This window comes from Blastomyces dermatitidis (assembly GCF_000003525.1).
Source record: "Blastomyces dermatitidis ER-3 genomic scaffold supercont1.4, whole genome shotgun sequence".
Classification (NCBI taxonomy): Eukaryota; Fungi; Ascomycota; class Eurotiomycetes; order Onygenales; family Ajellomycetaceae; genus Blastomyces; species Blastomyces dermatitidis.
In genome coordinates, this window is record NW_025544777.1 from 2,030,208 (window position 1) to 2,055,179 (window position 24,972).

General features: G+C 37.2%; 4 protein-coding genes across 4 annotated transcripts; 2 read left to right on the plus strand and 2 right to left on the minus strand.

Moving 5' to 3' along the window:
- Positions 1-14,388: 14,388 nt before the first annotated feature.
- Positions 14,389-14,961, minus strand: BDCG_16856 (uncharacterized protein; the record flags this gene model as incomplete). The annotated part of the gene is made up of 2 exons (XM_045426044.1): positions 14,389-14,601; positions 14,737-14,961. 2 exons carry the CDS (start codon positions 14,959-14,961, stop codon positions 14,389-14,391), a joined length of 438 nt encoding a protein of 145 aa, XP_045280750.1.
- A 1,026-nt stretch (positions 14,962-15,987) lies between these two features.
- On the minus strand, positions 15,988-17,432 carry BDCG_04119 (uncharacterized protein). The gene is made up of 3 exons (XM_045419788.1): positions 16,975-17,432; positions 16,289-16,901; positions 15,988-16,177 (listed from the first exon to the last, which is right to left on the minus strand). Exons 1-2 carry the CDS (start codon positions 17,237-17,239, stop codon positions 16,369-16,371), a joined length of 798 nt encoding a protein of 265 aa, XP_045276017.1. The 5' UTR covers positions 17,240-17,432; the 3' UTR covers positions 15,988-16,177; positions 16,289-16,368.
- A 326-nt stretch (positions 17,433-17,758) lies between these two features.
- Positions 17,759-21,374, plus strand: BDCG_04120 (uncharacterized protein). The gene has a single exon (XM_045419789.1). The coding sequence runs from the start codon at positions 18,440-18,442 to the stop codon at positions 19,532-19,534; it is 1,095 nt and encodes a 364-aa protein (XP_045276018.1). The 5' UTR covers positions 17,759-18,439; the 3' UTR covers positions 19,535-21,374.
- Positions 21,375-23,800: 2,426 nt separating this feature from the next.
- On the plus strand, positions 23,801-24,494 carry BDCG_16857 (uncharacterized protein). Its single transcript, XM_045426045.1, has 2 exons — positions 23,801-24,319; positions 24,473-24,494. Exon 1 carries the CDS (start codon positions 23,989-23,991, stop codon positions 24,304-24,306), a length of 318 nt encoding a protein of 105 aa, XP_045280751.1. The 5' UTR covers positions 23,801-23,988; the 3' UTR covers positions 24,307-24,319; positions 24,473-24,494.
- The last annotated feature ends 478 nt before the right edge of the window (positions 24,495-24,972 follow it).

Here is a 24,972-nt window from a genome sequence, read left to right on the forward strand (position 1 = left end):
GAGAAAGCAGGCTTCTGAATGAAATGTGAATAAGAATGAAGAAGCAGATACTCATCTTAATATCTTAGAGTCTGAAATGTTAATGTATAGAGAGTACTTAAGTAAGAATTAAGAGATGATTGTAAAAGTGTTAGCAGACACAGAAGCTTCTATATAATATATTAATAATTATATAATATGAAGACTAAAAAGAGATTCACTGAGTGAAGAATTTCTGATATATAAGATTGTCTGATAACTGATATTTAGTATCATCTGCAAGAGTAAGAGTTCTCTTATACTTGGAAAAATAGTCTTACTATATCTGAGTATGAGAGCTGTAGAATATGAAATACAATCTTATTCTCAGACTTAATTGATTTCAAAGGTTCAATCTGCAGATTCAATGATATACATGTTATATACAGTTAACTGATAGAAAGAAAACAGTTTATACAATTCTATCAACTGATATAAGAAGAACATTTCACATCTCTGATATAGAAGAGTTAAATCTGCTTACACATTAATAAGCAAAGAGAATAATTTATAAGATCTTATTCAAAAGCATTTTATATGTCATATAGAACTCAGAAGTAAAGAAAATCAAGATAAAGAATATATGAAAGAACAAGCATATAAGGAAACTTCTGAAGAAGTATGAAAAGGTTTTTCAAACAGATCTTTCACTGAAATTGCTGCTAAAATGAGGATTCATATATAAGATTAATATAAGAGATGTAAAATCAGTCAATCAGAATGTATACTCTCTCTTATAAATGCATCTTGAAGAACAGAAGTATCGGATCACAGACCTTCTAGAACATAATCTTATATAACTCTTATTAAGTATGTGAGACTTCTCAGTTCTATTCATAAAAAAGGCAGGTGAAGAGTGATGAATATGTATTGATTATCAAGCACTTAATACACTTTTCAAACTCATTGAAATAAAATCTCATAGAAGAGGAAATTGTTTGAAAGAGGCATGAATATTCTCTGATAGTCAAGCTGCTTTAAAAAGACTTAGAAATAGTCAGATTCATAATGGTCAAATGAATCTCGAACTGATCTTAAACTCTGTTTTGAAAATTCAAAAGAGAAGAACTTCAAAGCTGATTATTCATCTGCACTGGGTTCCTGCTCATATGAATATTCATGGCAATGAATTGGCTGATTCAGCTGCAAAAAAGGGTGCAGAATTAAGTAGATCTATTCAAAAAATTGTGTCCTGGTCTTTTATAAAGAGAAAAATAAAAGAATCTTGTTTACACAAGTGGAATGAAAGCTGGCAGAAACAAAAGAAGAGTATACATTATTCAAGATTTGAAACAAAGCCCAAGTGGAAATCTTGTTCAATTAAATGTAAAAAGAAAATATTCTCATCTATAATACAGCTGAAACTAGGACATGGCTATTTCAAATCTTATATACAAAGATTTGATGATAGATTTGACTCAATAGAATGCTCATTCTGTAATACAAATGAGAATCCTGAGCATATTGTAATGCACTGTGCATTATACAATAGTCTCAGAGCCAGATTGAAAGAGAAGTATGATCTGAATCAATTAAATATGAGATTCTTATTCTCAACTGAGACAGGAATTAAATACTTAATAGACTTTCTATCAGAAACTCAAGCAGCTACAAGAAAATGACTAAATTCAGAATTATCTGAATATGAAGAGGAGGAAATCAACCAGATATAGTCTGTTAAAACAGCTATATACTATCTTTTAATAATTTGTTTTGTTACAGTCTTTCTTTATTTTATCTTTTTCTTTCAATTTCTTTCTGTCTATCTATTTAATGTGTCTATCTTTAAGACTGTGTTCTCTTTTCCTTTGTCATGATATTGTCAAATGGTTTCAAAGTATGAGATGATGTTAAAACACTGCAATTTGTAAACAGTTTTTGTATTCTGGGCTGGAATTTTCTGATTTTGCATATCTGAAATTGATGAATGTATAATAGTTAACTTTACAGACATAGAAAAAACCCTGAGAACTAAAGTTCTCAGATAGATGTCATAGTCTCTGACTGCATACATCTATAATTGAAGAATAATAATAATAATAATAAACTTAATAAACTTACAATTAAGAATGAATACTCATTGTCATAAATTCAACAATAGTTGAATACAGTTGAAAACACTCAATATCTATTAAAGATCAATCTTCTCTCAGAATATTAGTAGATCTGTGTAGATGAACTGTCAGTATTACAAATTACATTTAATATACAATGAGAGAAGTTTGAATTTCTGACAATGTTATTCAGTCTGATAAATATATAGACTAATCATGTGACCGTGTCTGAGACCAGGACCAGATTTTTTGATAGTCTTATTACCAATTCGACTGATCTCATTACACGGTTTTAACATTAGATAGTAGTTTCATACTGTCTCAGTGAGACTTACTGTCTACTCTTATTACATTTTTCAAATGAGACCATGATTTCCACTTCTCAATTTAAATTATTTTCAATGCTTTAAATGACTTTAAATCTCATTTGAGTGTTACCAAAAAGCATTAATTTTTAAAAAATTAAAAATAGTCTAAAAAAAACCTTAAAATGTCTAAAAATAGTAACTTTATGCCAAGAATAGAATTAAATGGGACTAAATGAGACCACTTTCTCATTTTTTTCAAGTCATGATTTCATTTTAAGATCTGATATATAGTCACTTTGCATGTTATTTTAATAACTAGTCTCAGTGGGATTCATGCTAAGAAATCTATGAGATCAGATCAAATGAGATCAAATGTGAAATTCATAGTCTCAGCGGCCAGTCTATAAATATGCCTGTCATCTTTCAAATAATGATGAATACAATTCTTTATAAACAGAATAAAACCTTGTGTCTTGTATATCTGAATAACATCTTAGTTTTCTTAAACTTATATAATGAATATTTCAAGTATCTTGATAAAGTGCTTATAACTCTGACAGAGTATAAGCTCTATATTAAATCAATTAAGTATGTGTTTGAAATGAAAGAGTTGAAGTTTGTGAGACATGTGATAAGTGATGACTGTATATATCTCATTTTAGAGAAATTGAATGTCATAGTGAATTGACCACAGCTGAGAAATATACATTATATACAATAATTTCTTAAGTTGATCTTATACTACTGCAGATTTATCAAAGATTTCACATGAATAGCTGCATCACTCTCAGATCTCTTAAGAGAGATAAATGCAAATCTATGAAAGAAGAAGTTTTATTTAATTATCTAAAATGCTGTGTATAAAGAGGTCTTTCTCACACTGAGAGAATATATGATAATATTCTCAGTGCTTATTTAATCAGATTATGATAAATCTTTCTATATTGAGATAAATGCATCTGAATGAGCTATTAAAGACACTCTTCTATAGATAAGTAAGAATAGCAAGCTGTATCTGATAGTATATAATAGTAGAAAACTATCAGACACTGAGCTCAATTATTCAGTGTATGAAAAGAAATTGCTAGTGATTAAGCATACACTGATATTATAAGATAGATATATTAATAATGAGTATATAATCATAATGATCATGAATTATAAAAGCCTTATCTATTTACAATCAATAATGAAACTCTTCAAATACTTAGTATATTAAATCTCAGAGTTCTAAGTATATAATCTTCATATTAAATACTGAAAGAGATCAGACACTGTAATACCTAATATAATCAGTCACAGACCTGATTTCATAAGTGAGAGTTCTGTGAATCAGATATAAGAGAAGTTTGTATTAAACACACTGAGAAAATGTAAGAAATTAGAATGAGTAAATACAATAATCTAGACTGACCGTGTGACCGTGTCTGGAACCAGGACCAGATTTTTTAATAGTCTCATTACCAATTCGACCGATCCCATTACACAGTTTTAACATTCAATAGTAGTCTCATACTGTTCCAGTGGGACTTACTGTCTACTCTTGTCACATTTTTCAAATGAGATCATGATTTTCACTTCTCAATTTAAATTATTTTTATTGCTTTAAATGACTTTAAATCTCATTTGAGCATTACCAAAAAGTGTTACTTTTTAAAAAATTAAAAATAGTCTAAAAAAAACCTTAAAATGTCTAAAAATAGTAACTTTATGCCAAGAATGGGACTAAATGAGACCAAATAAGACCACTTTCTCATTTTTTTCAAGTCATGGTTCCATTTTAAGATCTCATATATGATCACTTTGCATGTTTTTTTAATGACTAGTCCCAGCGGGATTCACGCCAAGAAATGTATGGGATCAGATCAAATGAGATCAAATATGAAATTCATGATCTCAGCGGCCAGTCTACAATAATCTCTTACTTAAAGAATGAAAAGATTTCAGATAATAAGTATTTTATAAAAGTAGTAGAAGAGATGCTTTCAAACTTCAAGCTCAGAAAATTGAAAAAGAATGTTATACTTTACTGTAATCTAGAATATATGAAAGCTCTCTATCTAAAACATTTATTTAGATGCAACTTGATGACTCACATGTATAAGAAATTCAGTCACTTAGAAAGTTCTGAACTTATAAATGTACTTAAATCAAGAGTGTACTAGTTAAGCATAGCTGAGAATATTCAGATATATACTTATAAGTATCTGAATTATCAGATTGTAAAAGAATCTAAGAAAGAGTTAGAATGAGAGAAAGTATGATATCAGATAAAATGTATAATACAACTGTTTAAATAATGAAAGATGAATCTTATAGACATATTACTATAAACATCAAATGAAAATTATTGAATAATTACTACTATTGACTATGCTACTGACTGATCAGTTGTGAAAGCAGTTTCAGAGATAATAGAGAAGATAATAATGAAGTTTCTATATAATAAGATCTATGTTAACTATGAATTACTGTGTGAGATTCTAACTAATAATGATGTGAATCTTATAGAAGAAGTGATGAGGCATTTTATAAGTTAGTTATAGATAAGACATTGTAGAACAATGTCATATCACTCACAGATGAATAAGAAGATAAAACACTTGAATAGAATCTTAGATAACATGCTAATAAAATATCTAGTAAGCAAGCCTATAAGACTATAAGATGAATATCTCAGACAGGCACTATTAGTCATGCAGATTCAACAGCATACAGTCTTCAAGTGTTTATCATTCTACCTGCTGTATGAATTACATCCGCGCATCCCGGAGAATGCTTTGAAAAAGGTGAAGGAGAGAACAGCGGTTGTAGATGCAGTGAGAACAACAGTTGTAGATGCAACAGTCTATTATATAAGAATTATTAACTATCTTCTTTAAGATTTATATTTATTAGATAAGCTTTTTAATAATATCTCTATTATATTTAATAGTGATTTTACACAGACTCTGTCTGTTATATTATGTGATACTTATACTATAGTTATTACAGCTTATCTACAGTGTTTATATATATAACAGCAGTTAACTATACTCTACTTTATAAGAAATATAAGACTTACTATGAATAATAATAATATAATATTTATAAATTAACTTGATTAAATATCATATAATTCAAACTATATTAACTGTATTACTCTTTTATCATATATTTATTAAGTCACTAATATCAGTATACTATGTAAGAAAGTATTTTCTACAGCTTAATTCAGAACTGTAGCAGTTCACTTTAATTACTTTAAAAGTTATATTATTCTCACTGTATTAAATCAGAATATATTTTATATTAATGAATAGATTATAGTAATTATATCAGAGAATATTCATATATTCTATACTATAAATATAGCTTATATAGATAATCTGACTCTGAGCTGTAAGAAGTTCTTCTATAAATATCTGACTATTATTAACTATTCAGCTCTGTTATTATTTATATTAAAATTAAAAGTGAGTACTTTTATTATATTTCTGTATAATCTTCAGCTATCTGAAGAGCTCTGCAATAATATAAGAATAATTATTTAGTAAATAATAACTCATTTACTTAAGATGAAGATTATATCTAATATATATAAGAGTTCAGTTCATATACTGCTGCAGATTAATCTATATACTTAATTTATTAAGATTTTATTTAATATAACTCACTATTAGTTTTCAGTTCATTTATACTTTATAATAAAAATTAATAAGTCTCAGAGACAGTCTCTTTATACTGTTAATATTAATCTCAAAAACTCTGTATTTTTATATAATCAGCTATATATTATACTTTCTTAAACTATAGATATCAGTCAGTTGACTATTCTAGTGAATAAGAATAATAGAAGATATATATTAAATAAGATATATTTAAAGATTCTACAGTTTCTTAATTAATTCTTCTACTACTGCTGTTTTTTCTTTATTATTTTTAGAATATTATTTTCAGATATTAAAATAGAGATCTTTGAATATATAAAAAACTATCATTTTAAATTAATACTAACTATTAAAAAAAAGAAAAAAGTTATAATATTTTATCAGACTTATACAGCCTGCTTACATTACTCTCTATTTTTCAAATTTTTTAATCAGAACTGTAATATCTGTGAAAATACTCTATTAATTAAACTGAGTTATTTATAACAGACTTACAGTCTCACTTTACTCTTTATATAAATACTTCATCTCTTTCTCTATCTTATAGAACTGATGTATTTTTACTTATAGCTATAATAACTTTAACTTTATAATCTTACTATTATTTATCTTATTATTCTACTCTTTATTCTTCAGAGTTATAAATATTATATTATCTCTTTTTAACTGAATTGAACAGCTTAACTGTCTAATCTAACTTTATACTGATAGCTTACTTCTTCTTCTTTCTCTTCTTCTTCTTATTCTCTTCTACAGTAGTTATATTAATAAGAGCAGTAGTCTACTAATTCTCTATTATTTATATATTAGTATATATATTTTATACATATATTTTACTAATGAATTTATATACTGTAGAAATAATTTATTACTTATTAAATTACAAACTATACTATTTATTCAGTGAATTATAATAATAATTTATATAGACTCTCTTTAATATATCAGACATTATAATATACTTAATAAATAGATTATAGTTCTTCTTATATAAGCTGTATAATAAAGTGACTTTAATATCACAGTTATAAGTAAATACTAATTTTATATTTATTACTCTTTTTAGCTAAGACTTAAAATTCTTCTTATATAGTATTATATCTCTCTTAAGCTTTATCTCTTACAGCTGTATAATAATCTTACTATTATTTTTAATAATCTGTTCTATCAGTAGTTATAGTCTATATTCAGATATTCACACATTGAGAGACTGCTGATATGACTACTAAGAGATAAGTATAGATAAGTTAATAGACTACTGAGACTGCTGAGAGTAGAGTAAGAGTAGATTAATAAACAGTGCAGACTACTAAGTCTCTAGAGCTTACTGAACTTACTTTATACTATTATTAGTTATAATTTCATTATTTCTGAGCTGTTTTTTTTAATTTTTCAATAGTTCTCTACTTATATTCAGTCATTTCATCTGCTTTAATATTTTAAGAATTGATAGATTTAAATTATGATATTTCAAATGCTTACTATTTAATTATAATTACTATATTCTCTATATAAGCTGTCTGATATTTAATTACATCTTACTTATAGACTGATTATATAATAATATCTGAGACTAGAATAAGAATATTTAATAGTTTTATTATTAATTTAACTGATTTCATTACATAGTTTTAACATTAAATAGTAGTTTTATACTATTTCAGTGAGACTTACTATCTACTCTTATTACATTTTTCAAATAAGATTATGATTTTCACTTCTCAATTTAAATTATTTATATTACTTTAAATAACTTTAAATCTTATTTAAGTATTATTAAAAAGTGTTACTTTTTAAAAAATTAAAAATAGTCTAAAAAAAACCTTAAAATGTCTAAAAATAGTAACTTTATGTCAAGAATGAGACTAAATAAGATCAAATGAGACCACTTTCTTATTTTTTCTAAGTCATGATCTCATTTTGAAATCTGATATATAGTCACTTTGCATGTTTTTTTAATGATTAGTCCCAGCGGGATTCACGCCAAGAAATGTATGAGACCAGACCAAATGGGACCAAACATGAAATTCATGGTCCCGGCGGCCAGTCTACTTACTTAGAGCTTCTATATTTACTCTATAACACTACTACAGTGTTATTGATTTTTTTCATCTATGTGATTATTCTCTATTAACATATTAACAGCTGTGGATTACATGGAATTCACCTATACAAGTCATGTGCAGTTGTTCATATCTCATTACATTCGCCCGAGGGATTAAACAGCGTGTTTTTCAAGCTGAATAAGCAAGCGCAAGCGAGCGATTGAGGCTTGTTGAATGATTCTAGAGAAATGCGGATATTTTGATTTTTTTGTGGTGTTTTGCTACTAATTTTCATTGGGAAAATTCTGTTTTCGCAAGCAATACGTCCGCCACAATAACGCACCGCATCACAATACCACGCATCGCCCGCATGGTAAATAATATATAAAACCATGTCTGTGGTTAACTGGATATATAATAGAGAGAACGTGCGCCTCGATGCCGCGCATTTGGGACGGGCACACCATGCCATGCGCTGCCATGCAAATGTCATAATGTCTTGATAGTTAGGGAGGGGGTTTGAAAAAATTGATGGATATAGATAGATGATTTTAACAACTCCCATCCCCAAATCCCCCACCCCTCAAAATTCCCGTAATATAAGGGGAGGCAAACGGAACGAGAAATACCCATCCTGGATCGACATCGACCGCTAGACTCGACTTTTCTCAGACGGGGTTTTCATAAATCATATCAGCAGCAATGCTGATGCTGGTGTGGTCACTTGCTTGGTTGTCAAATTAAAATTGAGCGAGCGGGTAACTAAGGGAACGAGGGAAAAAAAAAAAAAAAAAAAAAAAAAAAAAAAAACCGGTTGTTGCAACAGACAAGCATTTAATTTATGCGTCAAGCATTCCGTGCATTTTGCTCTCGTAACCCTGTCTTGGTATGAGGTGACATTTGTTCAAGGGGACGGGCGGGGATGGGGGTAAATACATACCTTTTCTTTCCATCCAGGTAAATAGTAACGATGATATAGCAATGCAATGGATGCCAACCACTCACTGATTACCGATTACCTAGGTATGTTGTAGGTATGGACAGCACAGAGTACAGATAGGTTGACGGCAGATTCTCCAAAATCATACCTTGCGACATGGTTCACAGAATAATAATAATCAACAATCAAACCACGCATGCCGTTGTTCTCCTTGGGGAAGACGAACTGGGGCCAAAACAAGCATCTGCTTCTCTTTTTGACTTCAGCTCTTCTCAACACTCAATAACTACAATAATGGATCGTCTTTTCCGCATCTGTGAACCCCGGCAGTTAGGCCTTAGTGCCCTTCCTTCGCCTCACCTCAAGGCTCAAGGTTCAGGGCTCGACTTCTCAACCTTGTCTCTTCCCCCCTTGCACTCCTCTCCCTCCCGCTGATGCTGCTGATGGCTTCCACGAGGCACCCCAGCAACTTCCATCTGCGTCGTAGTCTGTCTCTGTCCCGTTATGATTTACTTATGATTTATTATATTTATTTATTGGTTTTCCCACACACTGCTTCAAACAATAAGACATATAATAAGGGGCTGTTAAGTCAGATCGCGGACAAGGATAATAATAGTAGTAGTTTGTAACACCGCGCGCCGCCCCCCCTCCCCCCCTCCCTTCCTTCTGATGTACTGTAACTACACTACCGTACATCGTACGTTCATGGCCATGCCCATGTCCACAAGTGTGCATGTACGGCGTATGCATGTATGTGGCCGGGCGGCCGTGTGTGGCCCCGGGGCCAATAATAAGAATGACTTTTCATTTTTTATTTTTATTTCCCCTCCTCTTCCCCGCTGCGGCCTTTTTCTTCTTCGCTCTCGTCTGTCTTCCTTCTTTCGGACGCTGCTGGCTGGGAGAAGAGAGAGGAGAGAAAAAGGTGAGATGAGATGAAGTGTACTAATAATCATCATCAGAAGTTAATAATAATATCTCTCACTCCCTCGAACCTCATCAAGCGCGGTTGTCGACGGGGGCTGATAGGTAGAATATGTATGCGATGAATAAAAATGATAGTTATATTAGAAGAATATGGGTGAAGGTTTTGTAGGATAGTTGAAGGTTGTATTGATAGATCTATCTACAGGAACATATTATAGTGGTGGGTCACGTGATCTAGTGGGATCGCTAACCGCAACGGCTGTAAGGGCCAACACCCCCCCTCAAGATAACAAGAATCACATACAAAAACACCCAAACCACCAAGATAGTCTGTCAAAATCAAATACAAATGTAAAATTAAACATTCTCAACTTTTATGCCTGTAAGACCTAGCAAAACCATGAATCGCGCAAATGTCACATTGCCTAGGGATTTAGTGAGTTCATCCATCACCATCTGAGCGGTGAGAATGTATTCTAAATCAATGACCCCCTGATTCAACTGTCAATATGAAAAATGGAAACATGTGTCAATGTGTTTGCTTTGAGCTGTAATGGCTGCCACCTTTGTGAGATCTATAGCACTCTTATTATCAGTGAGGATCTGTATCAGAGATGTAGTGATGAAGCCAAGCTCAATCATGAGGTTCCAGATCCATGTTGCCTCGCAGACCGCCTCACTAAGAGCCACATATTCAGCCTCATTGAAACTTAGAGATACACAAGGTTGCTTCACTGAATGCCATGAAATCAGGCCATCTGCAAGCTTAAAAATGTAGCCAGATGTTGATTTCCTATCACCATTCAAGGGGCTGGCTCAATCAGAATCCGAGTAGCTGAAGAGTAGGTAGAAATCATCAAGGAAATCAGGGATAATGAAAAGATCAGTAGAAATGAACCTCTCATACAGACCATGTCTGTAGAAAATGCCCAGATTCATGATCTCTTTCAAATAATGTATGACATGTAATAGAGCCTTTCAATATTGAGGTGTTGAATCAACATTCTGTTAAGTGAGTAGTGAGGCAGTATGAGTGATATCAGAATGTGTTTTGACTGCAAGATATTATAAGCAACTCACACCATGTTGATATCACTGAATTGTGAAATCAGCCTCTTTCTCAGATATAGGGAAATTATCAATGTGAAATCCATTCTTCATAGATATTCTGACAACAGCTGCATCATTAAGATAGAAATCTTCAACAAGACACTTAATATATTAACAATATATCAAATCAATTCTCTTGTCTGAACAATTGATCTTCATACTTAAATACTTGGTTGACTGATGTAGATTCTTAACTTTCAATTTCTCACTGAGCATACTCACTAGTCAATCAGCATTCTCAGAAGCTTCAGATATGATGTTGAGATTGTCAATGTAGATCATTATATAGAGGTGATATCTGAATGTATGATACCAGAGTGCTGAATCATGAGCACTGACTGTAAATTCAAGATCACTCAACAGAGCTGTTAAGTAATCATACCAGATCTTTGCTGCAGGGTCCAGGTCATATAAACTATTCTCAACCATGCAGACAAGTGTTTTCAGTGAACCTGTCTCAAATTCAGTGAATTGTCTCATATAGACCTTCTTAGTGAGACACTTATGAAGATATGCTATCACTATATTCACTTGACAGAGTGTTCAACTGTGTAGTGCTGCTATTGTAAAAAGAATACAATTAGCAGTATTAGTGATGACAGAAGTGTAGATCTCTTCTCTAGAATTCTTCTTAAGTCAGTTATCACAAATCACTCAACACGATTTTCTAAGAATATTATCAGGATTAGTATTCGGGTCCACAGGCCTATCTTTCTCAAGAAACACTCAACAGCCTGGAGCAATTGATTCACTTCTTAAGATGTCAGATCTAGGGATCAAACTTCATGTATTATGTCTCTTCAGGTCAGTAATCTTGCATTACATGAACTTCTTTCAATAATCTTCTACCCTCTCTGACTGAGATGTGGCATTCTTGTAGAACTTCAGGAGATTGTCTGTAATGAGGCTTGAAGTGTAAGTAGCCAGTGATTTCACAGGCTGCAACTATGTAGAATTTGAATTATCAATGTTGAGAGCATCTTCATCATCAACCAGATGAATATCAGGTTCTGGTTCACTGGCATTATTAATGAATGCCACAGATGTGATAACTGGTTTTTCAGTAATCAGAAACCTCACATCACTACTGACAATAATCTTGTCAGATTCAGAATGTCATAGATGATATATTGATGTGCCACTGAATTCAATGATATAATAGAAATCAGCATGTGAAGAAAGCTTATCTGCGGGCTGCTGAGATTCATGCAAGTGAACAAAAACCTCTGCACTCAATCAGCAAAAATGCCTTACATTCAGTGAGGTATTTGTAAGTGCACATCAAGAAATCTTATATGAACTTGGAACTACAGAGATCTCTGCAGTAGAGGGCCAAAATTTCAAGTTATAAAGAACTGTAGATGTGAGAGTATTATTGATTATTGCAATCACTGTCTCTAAAATATCTGCTCAGAACTTCTTAGAAAGATTATCTTTCAAAAGAGCAGCTCTAACCTGTTCTATGATAGTGCAGATTTCATGTTCAGAAACATCATTCTGATGTGATGAATGTGATGCTGTTAGTTCTTATTTGATATCATATGAATCTATAACTGTGTGCATACATGTGGATCAGAAAACATCATCAATATCAGTTCATAGAAAAGCAGAGACTGTATACCTGAGATTACTTATGAATCTGAGTCATAACTCAAAGTATTGAACAGCTTCATCCTTGAACTTTAAAAAATATACTCAATGATAGTGAGTTGCATCACAGGTGATGAGCATTCAGTATTTGATTCTCTGGTGAAACTCTAAGAAGTGATCAGAGAGGTCTTTCAATGTACATCTGCCACCTGCAAGGTCAATATGAACCTTCTCAATGAGTCAGATAGATCTAGACATCAGTGTTTTCAAATAATCTCACATCATATCAGCCTTGACACATTTCTTGCAAAAGAACTTAGTCTTAGAACCCTTAATTATGACTTCAGTATGAGAATTCTTGGCTATAGCAATTATAGCATCAGTGTGAATGTGACTGAGATTGTAATGTCAATTCAAAAGAGTCTTTGATATCTTTGATGTCTGTGTCTTGAGATCTGTATTCATGTCTGCAGAATCAACATTATTAACAGTAGTGACAGCAGCCACAGAAAGATCAACTTTTCAATCAAAATTGTACTTGTGAGACATCATTGCAATATACTTGACTGCCCTGTTCAGATGATTGAAATTCTCATTGAACTCTCATTCATCAATCTTATATATGTTGTTCTGAGCAGTCCGGACTGCATGAAAAATAACACTGTTTAAGACTCTGCAAATGAAAAAAGAGGGAATAGTGAAAGACAATGTAAATTGAAATCTCTGATCTTCAAGCTTCACAAATGAGAGCAGGTTAACTGTAATATTAGAAATATAGTGAACATTCTGCAAGTTAACATCATCACTCTCAATCTTCAAGGTGACAGTCTCAATCTTCTTAACAAACCCAGTTCCCTCAGTGGCAGAATTGACAGAGATGTTATCATTAAAAGGTTTGATATTTGAGAAAGAATGAAGCTCATCTGTCATATTCAGGCTTACACATGTGTTCAAATACCAAGATCTAGAGAATGGTTTTTCAGTGACTGTGAAAGAGAAATAGAACTCAATCTTCATAATTGCTGCATTTGCTGCTGATTGAGAACTCATTAAGTCATTCTTCTTCTCTTTCTTCTTGTCATTCTTCTTGTCATTCTTCTTTCTCTTTTTATCAGAGTGTAAGATAAAACACCTATCAACAGTATGTTCATATCTTCTGCAGTGAATGCACTTTCATACAGATGTGCTTTTGTCCTTATCTTTGTTCTTATCTTTGTCCTTGTTCTTTTTCACAGTCACAGAATCAGCCTGAGACTGCTTTTTCCACTTAGTAATGATCTTCTTGAATGTACAATTGATCAGTTGCTTCATCAAATTATCAATATTAATGTTGATAATGAGTCCCTGATCAGTGAAGAAAAACTCATTCAAATGTGTCTTGACAAACAGTCTTTGATAATCTTGTAGATTGTTGAGAAAGAGATCATGATATATATTCTCAGTGCTCTGACAGAGCTCCTTGTGACAGACAACAAGATAGTGAAAACATCTCTGAAAAGTAAGATAATCATTCTTCTTGACTTGTAATTTTATCAATTTCTTGAAGACATTAACTTGTTTCTCTGTCAGTGATATTGTATATTTCACATTGATCTTGTCCCACAGAGCTGCAGCATTGTCAGCTTTCAAGGTTTCAATAGTAGTTCAAATGTTTCCAACAAGACTCAATAGCATATGCCTATATAGAGACTTGAAACGGATTCTTCACTTCTCAGAGTTGATATGACATGTAAAAGAGAATTCTTGTTAAGTTCTCAATAGAATGTCAGTTTCATCAATAACTTCTGCATCAGTCAACATATCAACATGCCAGGCTTCATAATTAGAGTCATTAAATGTGGTCACTGATTTGATGTTTAGTGCATATTTGACTTCCTTCTGGTATTTCCACAACTCATTCCTTGTGATGTCTCTTTGTGCAGATGTAGTGAGATGTTGAGTGATTTCAGCTGCAGTCATCTGATTTCATAGCATCATCTGCATAAGATTCATAAGATTGCCTGCAGTGCAATAGATAGATTGATTCAGATCATCATTAAAAGTCAGCATTCTAAGGATGAAGAATAGTGAAGAATTCAATGAGTTGAAATGAACAGATTCTGCAGATGAATGTTGAGATTGACTCTGCTTTTCTTTGTTCTGAAGTTCCTCTGTTGTCTTATCATCAAATTCCATACTCTGGTGAAAACTGATCTCAGCCTTATCTTGCAAGTCAGAAGCTTTCTCATAATGAGTGATCATTCTATCAATGAGTTGTCTAGTGAAGTGTGTGATCCTGAGCCTTGAGCTGAACTCTGAAGTAACAGGTGTATCACTCATATTAAGGTGACTCTGCTTCTTCTAGATGTGTAAAAAAAAAAAATAAAAAGTGATATCCTTCACAATGGAGAATGCACTTTCTTAAAAAAAATAAAGTATATGAATTCACTGACTGACAGATTCAGGGAAAATGGAATATCTCTAATAAAGAGTAAGAGTCTTTCCAAAAAAGGTGAACTATCTGTGTCAAAAATGTGTTGGTACAACATTCTAAAAAGAAAAATGTGCCATCTGGGCTATAACCTGTAGAATAGTTGAAGGTTGTATTGATAGATCTATCTACAGGAACATATTATAGTGGTGGGTCACGTGATCTAGTGGGATCGCTAACCGCAACGGCCGTAAGGGCCAACAGGTTTTAATAGAGTTTTATCATTATTGGATATTATGGCGAAATAAATAAAGAAATAAAATGAAATGTTGATGATGAAGATAAGTCATCGATAAAGCGGGCTGTTTTGCTTTTTGATTGGTTGGTAACTTAATAAACCATTTCGACCATTTGATGTTTTCTCACCAGTAGTAGCAAAGGGAGGGGTATTTTTGCCTGTCGGTTTTCGAAAAGGCAGTTAAGACAGAAGATGAGAGAGAGAGGGAGAGAGGGAGAGAGAGAGAGAGAGAGAGAGAGCAAGGAACCCTTGAACGTGCTTCATTTTCTCGACGACCTCGCATACTGCGTAGTTAGTCATGCAAGGAGCATGGAGGGGTATGGATACCACTATGTCGTAGTCGTAGGGGATGCCTAGGAGAGTTAGTAAGATACAGTAGTACATCGTCGAATGGACACTCAGCGTCCTGCGTGCATACATACTAGACAAGACATCGTCAGAGTTTCTGCTACGGATGTACGGGGCAGGACCATGCAGTCTGAATGTCTTTATGTCTCAATTTCTGTACTCCTTTCCTTCACACTGAGGCGATTTTTCCCCCTGAAACTGTTTGCCTTGCAGCGGAAGTCAGTGCTGAAGGCGGGTTCACAAGAAGAAATGAAAAAGAGGGAATCTCCAGAGGGGTGATCATCCATTGATAAAAGACGACGTAAGAGAAAAAAAAAAAAAAAGAAAATTGAAAGCTTTTCCAGTTCACAGAGTCATCCCCGGAAGCCCTCCTATATCAGACTGGTTCAGGCCGCACCCGTCCGTCCCGCACCTGGGTTCAAAGGCTGGCTGGCTGTGAGAACAATATTAATGGCACCACCGCCGGCTCGAGTCCGTCGCTGCAGAGACTCCGCCGGAGTCCGAGCCGTTAGCACCCCATCCATCACTTTGTATGTACCCGGACAAAAGCACCACTCATGGTTGTTGAACGGATGGAGTAGTTAACTTACAGTAACTTCTGTGATGCAAGCTGGAATTTAGTTTGTCTTGTTTTTTTTTCCTTCTCTTTCTTCCCTCTGTGCTTCTAGTCTCATACTATACTGTAATTGGAGGCAGAGGGCAAATCGCATGCATTATGGAGAGTAAATTTTCTTCTTTTCTTTTTTTTCTTTTTTTCTTTTCTGACAATGCAGCAGTAGCATTGTACAGTATTTTGTCTAGAGTTAAAATTTGTTAATGATGATGATGAGCATTGGCGTGCACGGAAGCTGGTGACGGAGAATTTTTTTTTCATATCCCTGCCCATGCGAGATTCCGTGTGGTTTGAGGAGTGTATTTTTGTCATTTTCCCACCGCTGCTGCTGCTGCTACTACTGTTGCTGATGATCATGATGATTTGCCTGCTCCATACAGTTTTACGATCTGGGGACGGATGGATGCGGGTAGTTTCGAGAGCCAAATTCACCGCCTTAATTTTTGATGCCCGTTGTTGAAGTGGTGGATTGATTGTCCCGTCCTGTGGTATGAGTAGCGATCCGGCCACGCGAATCTTGGGCCCTGTTTGAGCCATGGTATATCGATGGATGCATTTTTGAGCAGTCCAAACAGACAAACAGACAAACCCTTTCCCATTTGTAAGAGCACGATACCATAGTCATGGAGGAGGTCTATTTCTATTTATTATTATGGAACTTACGCTGCGTATGTGTTGGCTGTGGGGAGGAAGGAGTTGCGTATATGAGGGGAGGGAGGTTCTGCCCCATTTTCTCTCCCTCTCCATCCGTTTCCATCAAGCTGGTAAGGTAGGTAGAGCAATACGCTGTAATAGAAGCTAATAATGGGGCAAAAAAAAAAAAAAGAGTTGACTCTTTCTTTCCCCCCACGATTAGGGCGCACTCTGTCCATAATGGGTCTTGGGAACAAAACGTGACGAGAAGAAAAAAGTCCACAGAAATCATCATCGTTAGGAATAGCGCCAATCAGAATGACAGAAGGGCAAAGTATAGTATGGCAAATAAATTACGGGGAATATTCAGACAGTACAGACTGTACGGGCACCAACAGCCCGAAGCGGCAAGGCGTCGTCTAATCTACCGACCCCTGCCCCCGTCCTTACCTGCAGCGGGTTCAACAGTCCTGCTTCCGCGGCTGGCGCTGGGGTGTGTTCGGGATTTGGTTTGCAGCTTCCCCCCCGGCTTAGGTTGTTTAGGCGGTTTGGCTTGGAGCTAAATGAAGGCCTCCATATCCCGGTGCCGTAGCGTGTATTTAGCTGTCATCATTAATACCCTCCGTTACCCGCGTATAGATGTTACTGTACATTACGTCCATCATACTATGTATGCCCCTGGTAGAAACCCTGGCGGGCCTAGCCCACTCTCGCTTCCCGCCGTGTGCAGCGAAGTGTCCGGTACAGTACCTCAAGGTATACCGAACCCCTAGGCTATTTACAGCGCTATGACAGCGCTATGACAGCGCTAGTCCCGGGCTTACCGCAGCGCACGACGACCACTGGGGGGGCAATCCAGGCCTAGCGCCGACTCCACAGTACAAGCTTGCGCTGGGCACTCCGACTAATTTATTAGTATTATTGGAGCCGCTGCTGCTGCTGCTGCTGCTGCCGCTGCGAGAGGGCAGGCGCTGGGCTTGGCTCCGTGCTTGTCGCCGCGAGGAGAAGTCTGGTAGTGACCGTCCGTCTGTCTTGTCTGTCTTGTTTCTCTTTGTGTGCCCCGGATCGTTCAATCGCTCCATCCATCTTCTTGCAGTTCCTCCCATCTCCTCCCATCTTCTTCTTCCTCCTCCCATCTTCTTTTCTCCTCCACATACATACAAACATATTCGCCGCACCCTGCCGGTGGTTTCTTCTCTCGTCCTTTTTTAAATCACCACCATTATTATTACTTATTCATCTTACTTCTACGACTTCGAACTGGAAAGCCTTCAATGTGCTTCCTGGAATAAGAAGACGAAGCAGAAGAACAGTCCGGTTCTCAACCCTCCCGATCCCCCCCTCTTCTTCCCTACCTGACGATAGATATATATCCACGTACTTAATATAATTCGATGACTTTACGAACCACGACATTCTCCCTGAGACTCTGATCATCCCCGATCCTCGTCTCTCCAATTCGCCTCTAGAACCACTCGTTTCTTAAATCCCGCACATGATGGCTGACCGTTCAGTGGATGCGCTACAGTGCTTCACCTTCATTTCAGAGAACGTCCCCGTATGGGTCACTCGAATTACTGACCTGGCCGTACACACAAAGGCAAAACATGCTGAGTTTACTGCGGAATATGCCAGGCTCGCGGCCTCGGGTGAAGCTGCTACAAAACCTCGACGGAGGAAGAATAGCTCGGAACACTCCATTCAACCAGATGACATGCACCCCTCGATAAAAGGCGCTGGCGGCTCCAATAAAGGTTCCCAGAAGGACTCCAAGAAGGCAGATGAACACGAGGAGGCCGTCGAAGAAATCAATGAGGACTACATGGACCCTATCACCCTGCTGAGAATGTCGAAACACTACCCAAATGATTTGAACCAACGGAAGCGGAATATAGCAACTTCGAAATCTGCAGGGACGGATCGAATAGTCCGACCCCGCCAGCTCGTTGTCGTCCATTATGACTCAGAGACTCAATTGACCCTAGAGAAATTGGTGAGAGATATTGGAGGTGCTAGGAATAATATTCGAAAAGGCCGGATGAGCCAGATGATGAAGTCCGGGTTCGGTCTGAAGTTCTTGGATCACGCCAAGCGAAAGTCAACCACAAGAGGACCAGGAGAAGGCGCCCGCAATCCCCTCGATACACTCGATCCACCGTCGAAACTCGGTAAGCCAGTCATCAAGGAAACTGGGTTTGATCTCGTTGATAAACAGTTGGAATTGGCACAGTCCCTGTGCGAATCGGCCGCTCATCAATTCCTGCGGTGCGGAGATTGTGTTCTAGAACTGGAGAAGGCAAAGGAACGGTTCGCTACCGTTCTGGAACTGGCAATGGTGGAGGTTGAACGGTTAGAAAAGGAGGCAGAGGCGGAGAAGGGGCAGGCTGCGAAGGCGACTGCGGAAGCTCTCATGGTGGGAGAGGGGGAGGAGGAGGAAGTGGAGAGGCTCGCGCCAGCGCCTACGCTGAATGGAGACGAGAAGCGGGCACCGGATGGGTTGGTGGCGGCCATCGAGGTCGACGATGGCTCGTCGATATCTTCTATCTCCATCGATATTACCGCCTTCAGGTCAAGCCGGTTTCGGGCATGATTCAGATGTTTCCGGGATGCTCTTGTTCATACCCATTAAGCATATCAATTCTCCACCCGCACACACACGCACACACGCACACACACATATATATACAAAACATCTACCCACTCCTTCGAAAAAGTCAGCTTCTCCGCTGCATATATCTATATTTCATAAACACGGCTTACAAAACGTCCTCCTGATCTCCTTGACCAAATCTACATATACATGACAGGATACCTTCTCCCCATCTACCTCCCACACCCCCCAGCATTCGGGGCGGGAGGTATTCTACTCATCCCCATCAACGACGGAAACGATTTAGTGAAAGGAAAATCAAGAAATAAGTTTTCACCACATAACCGGTCCCTCCGCTATATACATTACATCATATCCATTTCCATATTATATCTTACTACATATAGTTCCACTCCTTGACATTTCCATCCACACCCCCATTTACATATCCCTACTCCACCAGACCCAACCCTCCCAAAGATTCGCAGAGGTACTTACTTTCGTTATTGAAACATGGCGCTACTCTACTCCGCACTCGTTGTCACGTCCTTTTTGTCCTTTTTGTCATGTTGTTTTTCTTGATTTTCGTCTTTTATTTTGTGTGTGTCCGTCTGTGTGCGTGTGTCTAATGAGGGTTTTTTTATTCTCTTTTCGACGGATAAGGTGGGAGAGAGGAAGGGGTGAGAAAGCTATACTCATCCTTCCTTTCCCTAATCCTTTCGCAGTCCGTCGCCCGATGATGATAGCGTTTTTCCTTTATATATATATATATTTGCTCGTTCTATCCCACTTGTGTTTTTTTTCGTTTTTAGTCCTGATACCTGACTTATGCTATCTTATTGATCTATCGATCTATCAATCTAGCATGGCGTTTTTTTATTTTTATTTTTTTTCTGAATATTTCCAAATGTCCAAATTCCGTTGCTTTTTGTTACCTTGCGAGATCGTTTGGCGTGGGCATATCTTTTAGTCATTTATTTATTTGTTTGGTCAATGATCGAATCTCTTTGCTGAAATTTGTTTTGGTTCTTCCCTCTACAGGGGAAAGATTGATGACCCGTTCCTATTCTTCTTGTTTCATGCCCATATCATCATATCATATTATATCCGTAATTCTTTTTTCTCTTTTCTTTTCTTTTTTTTTTTTCCCTCTTTTTTCTTTTCCCGTTTTGAAATTCTGAAATACTGCGATACTGACATCTGTTTGGTTTGAAACAAACAGAGGAGGGGGGGAAGAAAATGACAAAGAAGAAATACAGAGATATACATTACTCACTACCCTCACTCCTATACTCACTCCCTTGGGGCTTATATATATATATACATCTACATAACTTGCACAAACCGAAACCATATATTACCGATTATGACATTAACTACCATGGCAGATTTAATGTGATGGAATGAGTGGGTAAAGCAAAGTGAGAGAGATTTGCCCTCTTTACCTATTTGAGAGAGTGCTGCTATGTTTATGATTTTGATGATGTTGATGTTGATTTTGATTTTTTTGATTTTTGATTTTTTTAAATGGCTTTTGCTTTTCTTGCTTCATTGCTTCGTCGTCTATCATTTCTTGGTGAAAGCATTTCAAGCGTTTCTTTTTTTTCTTTTTTTCTCTTTTCTTTTTTTTCTTTTTCCTTTTATTTTCCTCCCCAGTTAATGTTTTGTTGGTTAAAAAATCCTCCCCTATTTAACAGAATATAACATCACATATCATACCTATCTCATAGCGCAGAGACAGAGAAAGCGAAACAGACAACACGCACGAGCATCGATCCATTATTATTAAATAAATAATGATTTGGAATCAAAACCGCCTGTTTTTAACCCTCGAGTAGGCTGCCGACTGGAAAACGACGCGAACAATCATGACGGTGTTGTCTTTCAAAAAGAAAAAGTGTACGAACAATACTGGATCTGCGAAGTAGTTATACCTAGCTAGGTAATTGGTCTTTTCCCAATCTCATGGCAACCCACAATTAAATTAAATTGGTAACAGAGCCTCGGAAGGTTGGTTGGTTGGTTAGGTGGGATATTGGTTTTCTAGGTTTAAACTAGTATTTATTTTCTCAGGTTGGAGGTGTGTGATATGTCATATTTTTCTTTTTCTTCCCTTTCTCTTCTTTTCTTTGTAGGGTAAGGTACATGCATACACACACACACAGCGTACAGTGTCCCGTCGGAGATATTATTATTTTTGTCCTTGCGTCGGAAATATTATTTTATTTTTGTTTCATTTTTATTATTTTTTGGGAGGGCGGCCTGCATTAGGGTATTCCTGCAGGACGGACGAGCTTTTGACAGGCGGGGGAGGCGTTAACTTAATCAAGCAAGCTAGCTAGCTGACTTTTGAGGAAATCTTCTTTTAATGTTCGTTTCTTTCTTTGACATGATTTCACGAAGTAAAGCAACGTAATGACACATTTCATTTTTAAGCTGGTTAACTACCTACAGGAAACAAATGAGTGGTAGTTAAAGGTATTTGGGCCGAACGGCTTTCTTTAAGAAGTTTATATAACTCTGTAAAACTATCCCTAACGGATAGTTACCGGAGCCGTCCACAGCTAGGTAAATAGGGTGGGTGCCACTGGAGCGGATGTCCGACCTATCTCTATCTGACGATGACGATGATGTTGTTGGCATATAGCTAGCTGGATATGGGATGTTACCAGGGCGGGCCCACCGCTCATACTACATGCTGTCATGCCTTGGATCGAGATCGTATAGTATGTACATTATATTGGCGGGAAGTGCAACTGGTAGCACGTACAAGTAACCTGCTTTTCATTGGTTTTGGTCCTACCATATAGGAAGTGCGAATCGAGATTAATACATATTTTCTATACCCTAGAGCTTGGGCTTGGTAGAGAGAACAGGAGGGATAGTTATCAGCTTGAAAGACGGCCCTTGCTATGGACATTGCTTGATGGATCGCAAGACTATATATCTAGTCATTTCAACTTCTTTTGAACGGATATTTTTCTCCTGTTGGTGGGAAACCGCCCTCTATACGTGCTTGATGTCATGCGAAGTTACCTCAAAGAAACGAGACATGCGTACTCATTCAATAAAAGGTGCGCTGTGAGGTGGGGGAGTAGATACAGCCAAAGGGTGCCGTGCCCTTTCTCCTGTCGCATATTTTTGACCGCTGATCATATATTTATTAGATGCCTGGATACTGGGCACACCACCTACTACTAGGCTAGGTCCTGCCAGTAACCATCTTGCGCGGAGTGATCGTCAACAGATTGTCCTCTTTATCCCCTGATATACATACACCGTTGCATTGGACACTGCGATCGAGGATTCGGCATTCAAGTCTCTGGGGTTGTAAAGCATCGTAAGTTGTCGCAACCCTGGTGGTAGAAGGGAGGATCTACAAAATAGATCTATTCCCGTAGCTAATAAACCTGATCACTTCTGCTGCCCGAGTGCTCTTTAATAGCGCTTAATCAAGGCACCCAGAACCCCGTCCAACCAACAACGTTCTTCGTCCACATGAAGCCAGCTAGAAGAGTGTATAAATGAACTTAGAATGGAAATAACGGCTCGTCCTGGCGATACATACATACTGGTATCATTGTATGTATCGTATGAACAATACGAGAGATCATGCAGCCCGCCCCGCGTCTAGCGCCAATATTGATCAACCTCCTTCCCGGGGTTGCTCCGAGCTGTGTGGACTCGAGAGCCTCTACCGGCATTTAGCGCCAAAGTTAACCAATAAGACTAACACACTAACACAGCTTTCTTGGAGGTCGCAAAGACTGGTTCTGGCGGCGAATCGAACGCTTTTCTTTGTGCACACGCCTTGATACTTTTGGCCATTTGTACCACACGAGACTGGGGTTTAATCTTTTTTGGTCTGGGCTTAAAATGGCAACTATTCGGCACTTAAGCATGTAGCTGTAATCCAGCATGCAATTATCGCAGTCCCCAACAGAAATGAATTCTTTGCAAGAAAATTTGATATGTCGCATAACGATCTAGCCAGAGCGCAGAGCGTCCCGCCAGGCAGACGCGCAATGCAAGTTGCCGCGCTCTGTATCAGTGCCCTCGACGGATCTCCTACCTCCAGGGATATGTGGCATGGTTGTTACTGAGTCTGTTGACGGTGACTTTGATTCCGGTATGCCGTGATGAGTCAACGTGTTTCTCGTTTATCCGCCCTTGTTGCTTTTTGGGGGCTAACTCTTCCTCCTTCCGATGCTAATTTTGGACCTGTAGGGAAAAAGCCGTTGAGACGAATAATAATAATAAGAAGAAGAAGAGACGAATAATAATAATAATAAGAAGAAGAATGTGAGGAAGCACGTAATTTTTTGCGGCTGGGACAAGCGTTCTAGCATGAGCGCGAACGAGCGCGAAGAAGATGGCTGGGCCAATCAGCCGCCGCGAACGAAGTGCCCGGAGTTGATCCATCTCGACTTGGCAATAGATTCTGATGGCCAGGGATGTTTTTTCGCATTCTGAGCCTCTATGGCCCGAATCATTGGAGGGAAGAAGAGAAGGCGAAAATATCCCGCAAAACTAATGCATGGATCCAAATGGTGCACGTATCGGATCAACGGATTGTGGATATGTTACTCTACTCCCGCAGCCGCAGCGATAACCTTGATTTTAGGGGCATTGGCAAATTTGGAGTAGACGGGAGAGAAAATATTAGATTCGTGCGAGGGTTTGGACAGAAATTCCAGATGACGTCCACTAGGAGTGTACCCGCGCCTTGCTGCACGAAATCAGGGGCTGAACCTCTCGATCATGTGATTTGAGGGAAGGAGTGAGGTCAGACTGCTGTCTTTTATGATGCCTGGACTTTCCCAATTTTGATTTTCATTTATTTCTCTTTCTGCTCGGCAAGAGTTGCGAAAGTTGCGAAATCCTTCTACGCAGTAACTAACTAACTACTATCTCGGAAATATGTCAGCAGGTTCACAGAACACAAAGGATGAAGCGCCCCCCCCTCCATGGCCAAAGCAGCATGAGCTCAGTTGCTCATTGCTTTCAGGTCATAGGCTCTTTGGGAAGCGGCTACAATTCAATACATCATCCACCAAGAAAGATATGATCAATTCAGTGTGTTACTATCCCGGGTATCAGTTCTTCCCTAGAACCCTTGATCTCCGCGCAATTTTGTTCGTCAAGCGTGCGTGCTGAAGATGTTTATTTGTCACAATCCTTCAATGGAAGCGAGCTAGTTATGGGAAATGCGAAAGTCGAGTCAAGCTCACAAGCACAAACGCCCTATTCATTTTTCTTTCATCTTTCCACTCTTTTTTCAAAGGATGAGATTGTTGACTTCCATGAGTCCGTCGTTGGCTTTCATTGGTTTTCGGCATTGCGCTTGGATAGAAATCCTCAGCTCCGCTAAAGTTCTCTACTTTGCGGGATGGTTGGACTCCTCAAGAGGGCGTTCGAGACCACCTTACCCAATTTCA

Excerpts from the sequence above, each read along its gene's own strand:
- BDCG_16857 (XM_045426045.1), top strand. The coding sequence starts at position 23,989 with ATGTTTTTTCGCATTCTGAGCCTCTATGGCCCGAATCATTGGAGGGAA.
- BDCG_04119 (XM_045419788.1), bottom strand. The coding sequence starts at position 17,239 with ATGATGATTTCTGTGGACTTTTTTCTTCTCGTCACGTTTTGTTCCCAA. Across the intron at positions 16,902-16,974 it reads ACAGCCAACACATACGCAGC|GGTTTGTCTGTTTGTCTGTT; the intron begins GTAAGTTCCATA and ends CAAATGGGAAAG.
- BDCG_04120 (XM_045419789.1), top strand. The coding sequence starts at position 18,440 with ATGATGGCTGACCGTTCAGTGGATGCGCTACAGTGCTTCACCTTCATT.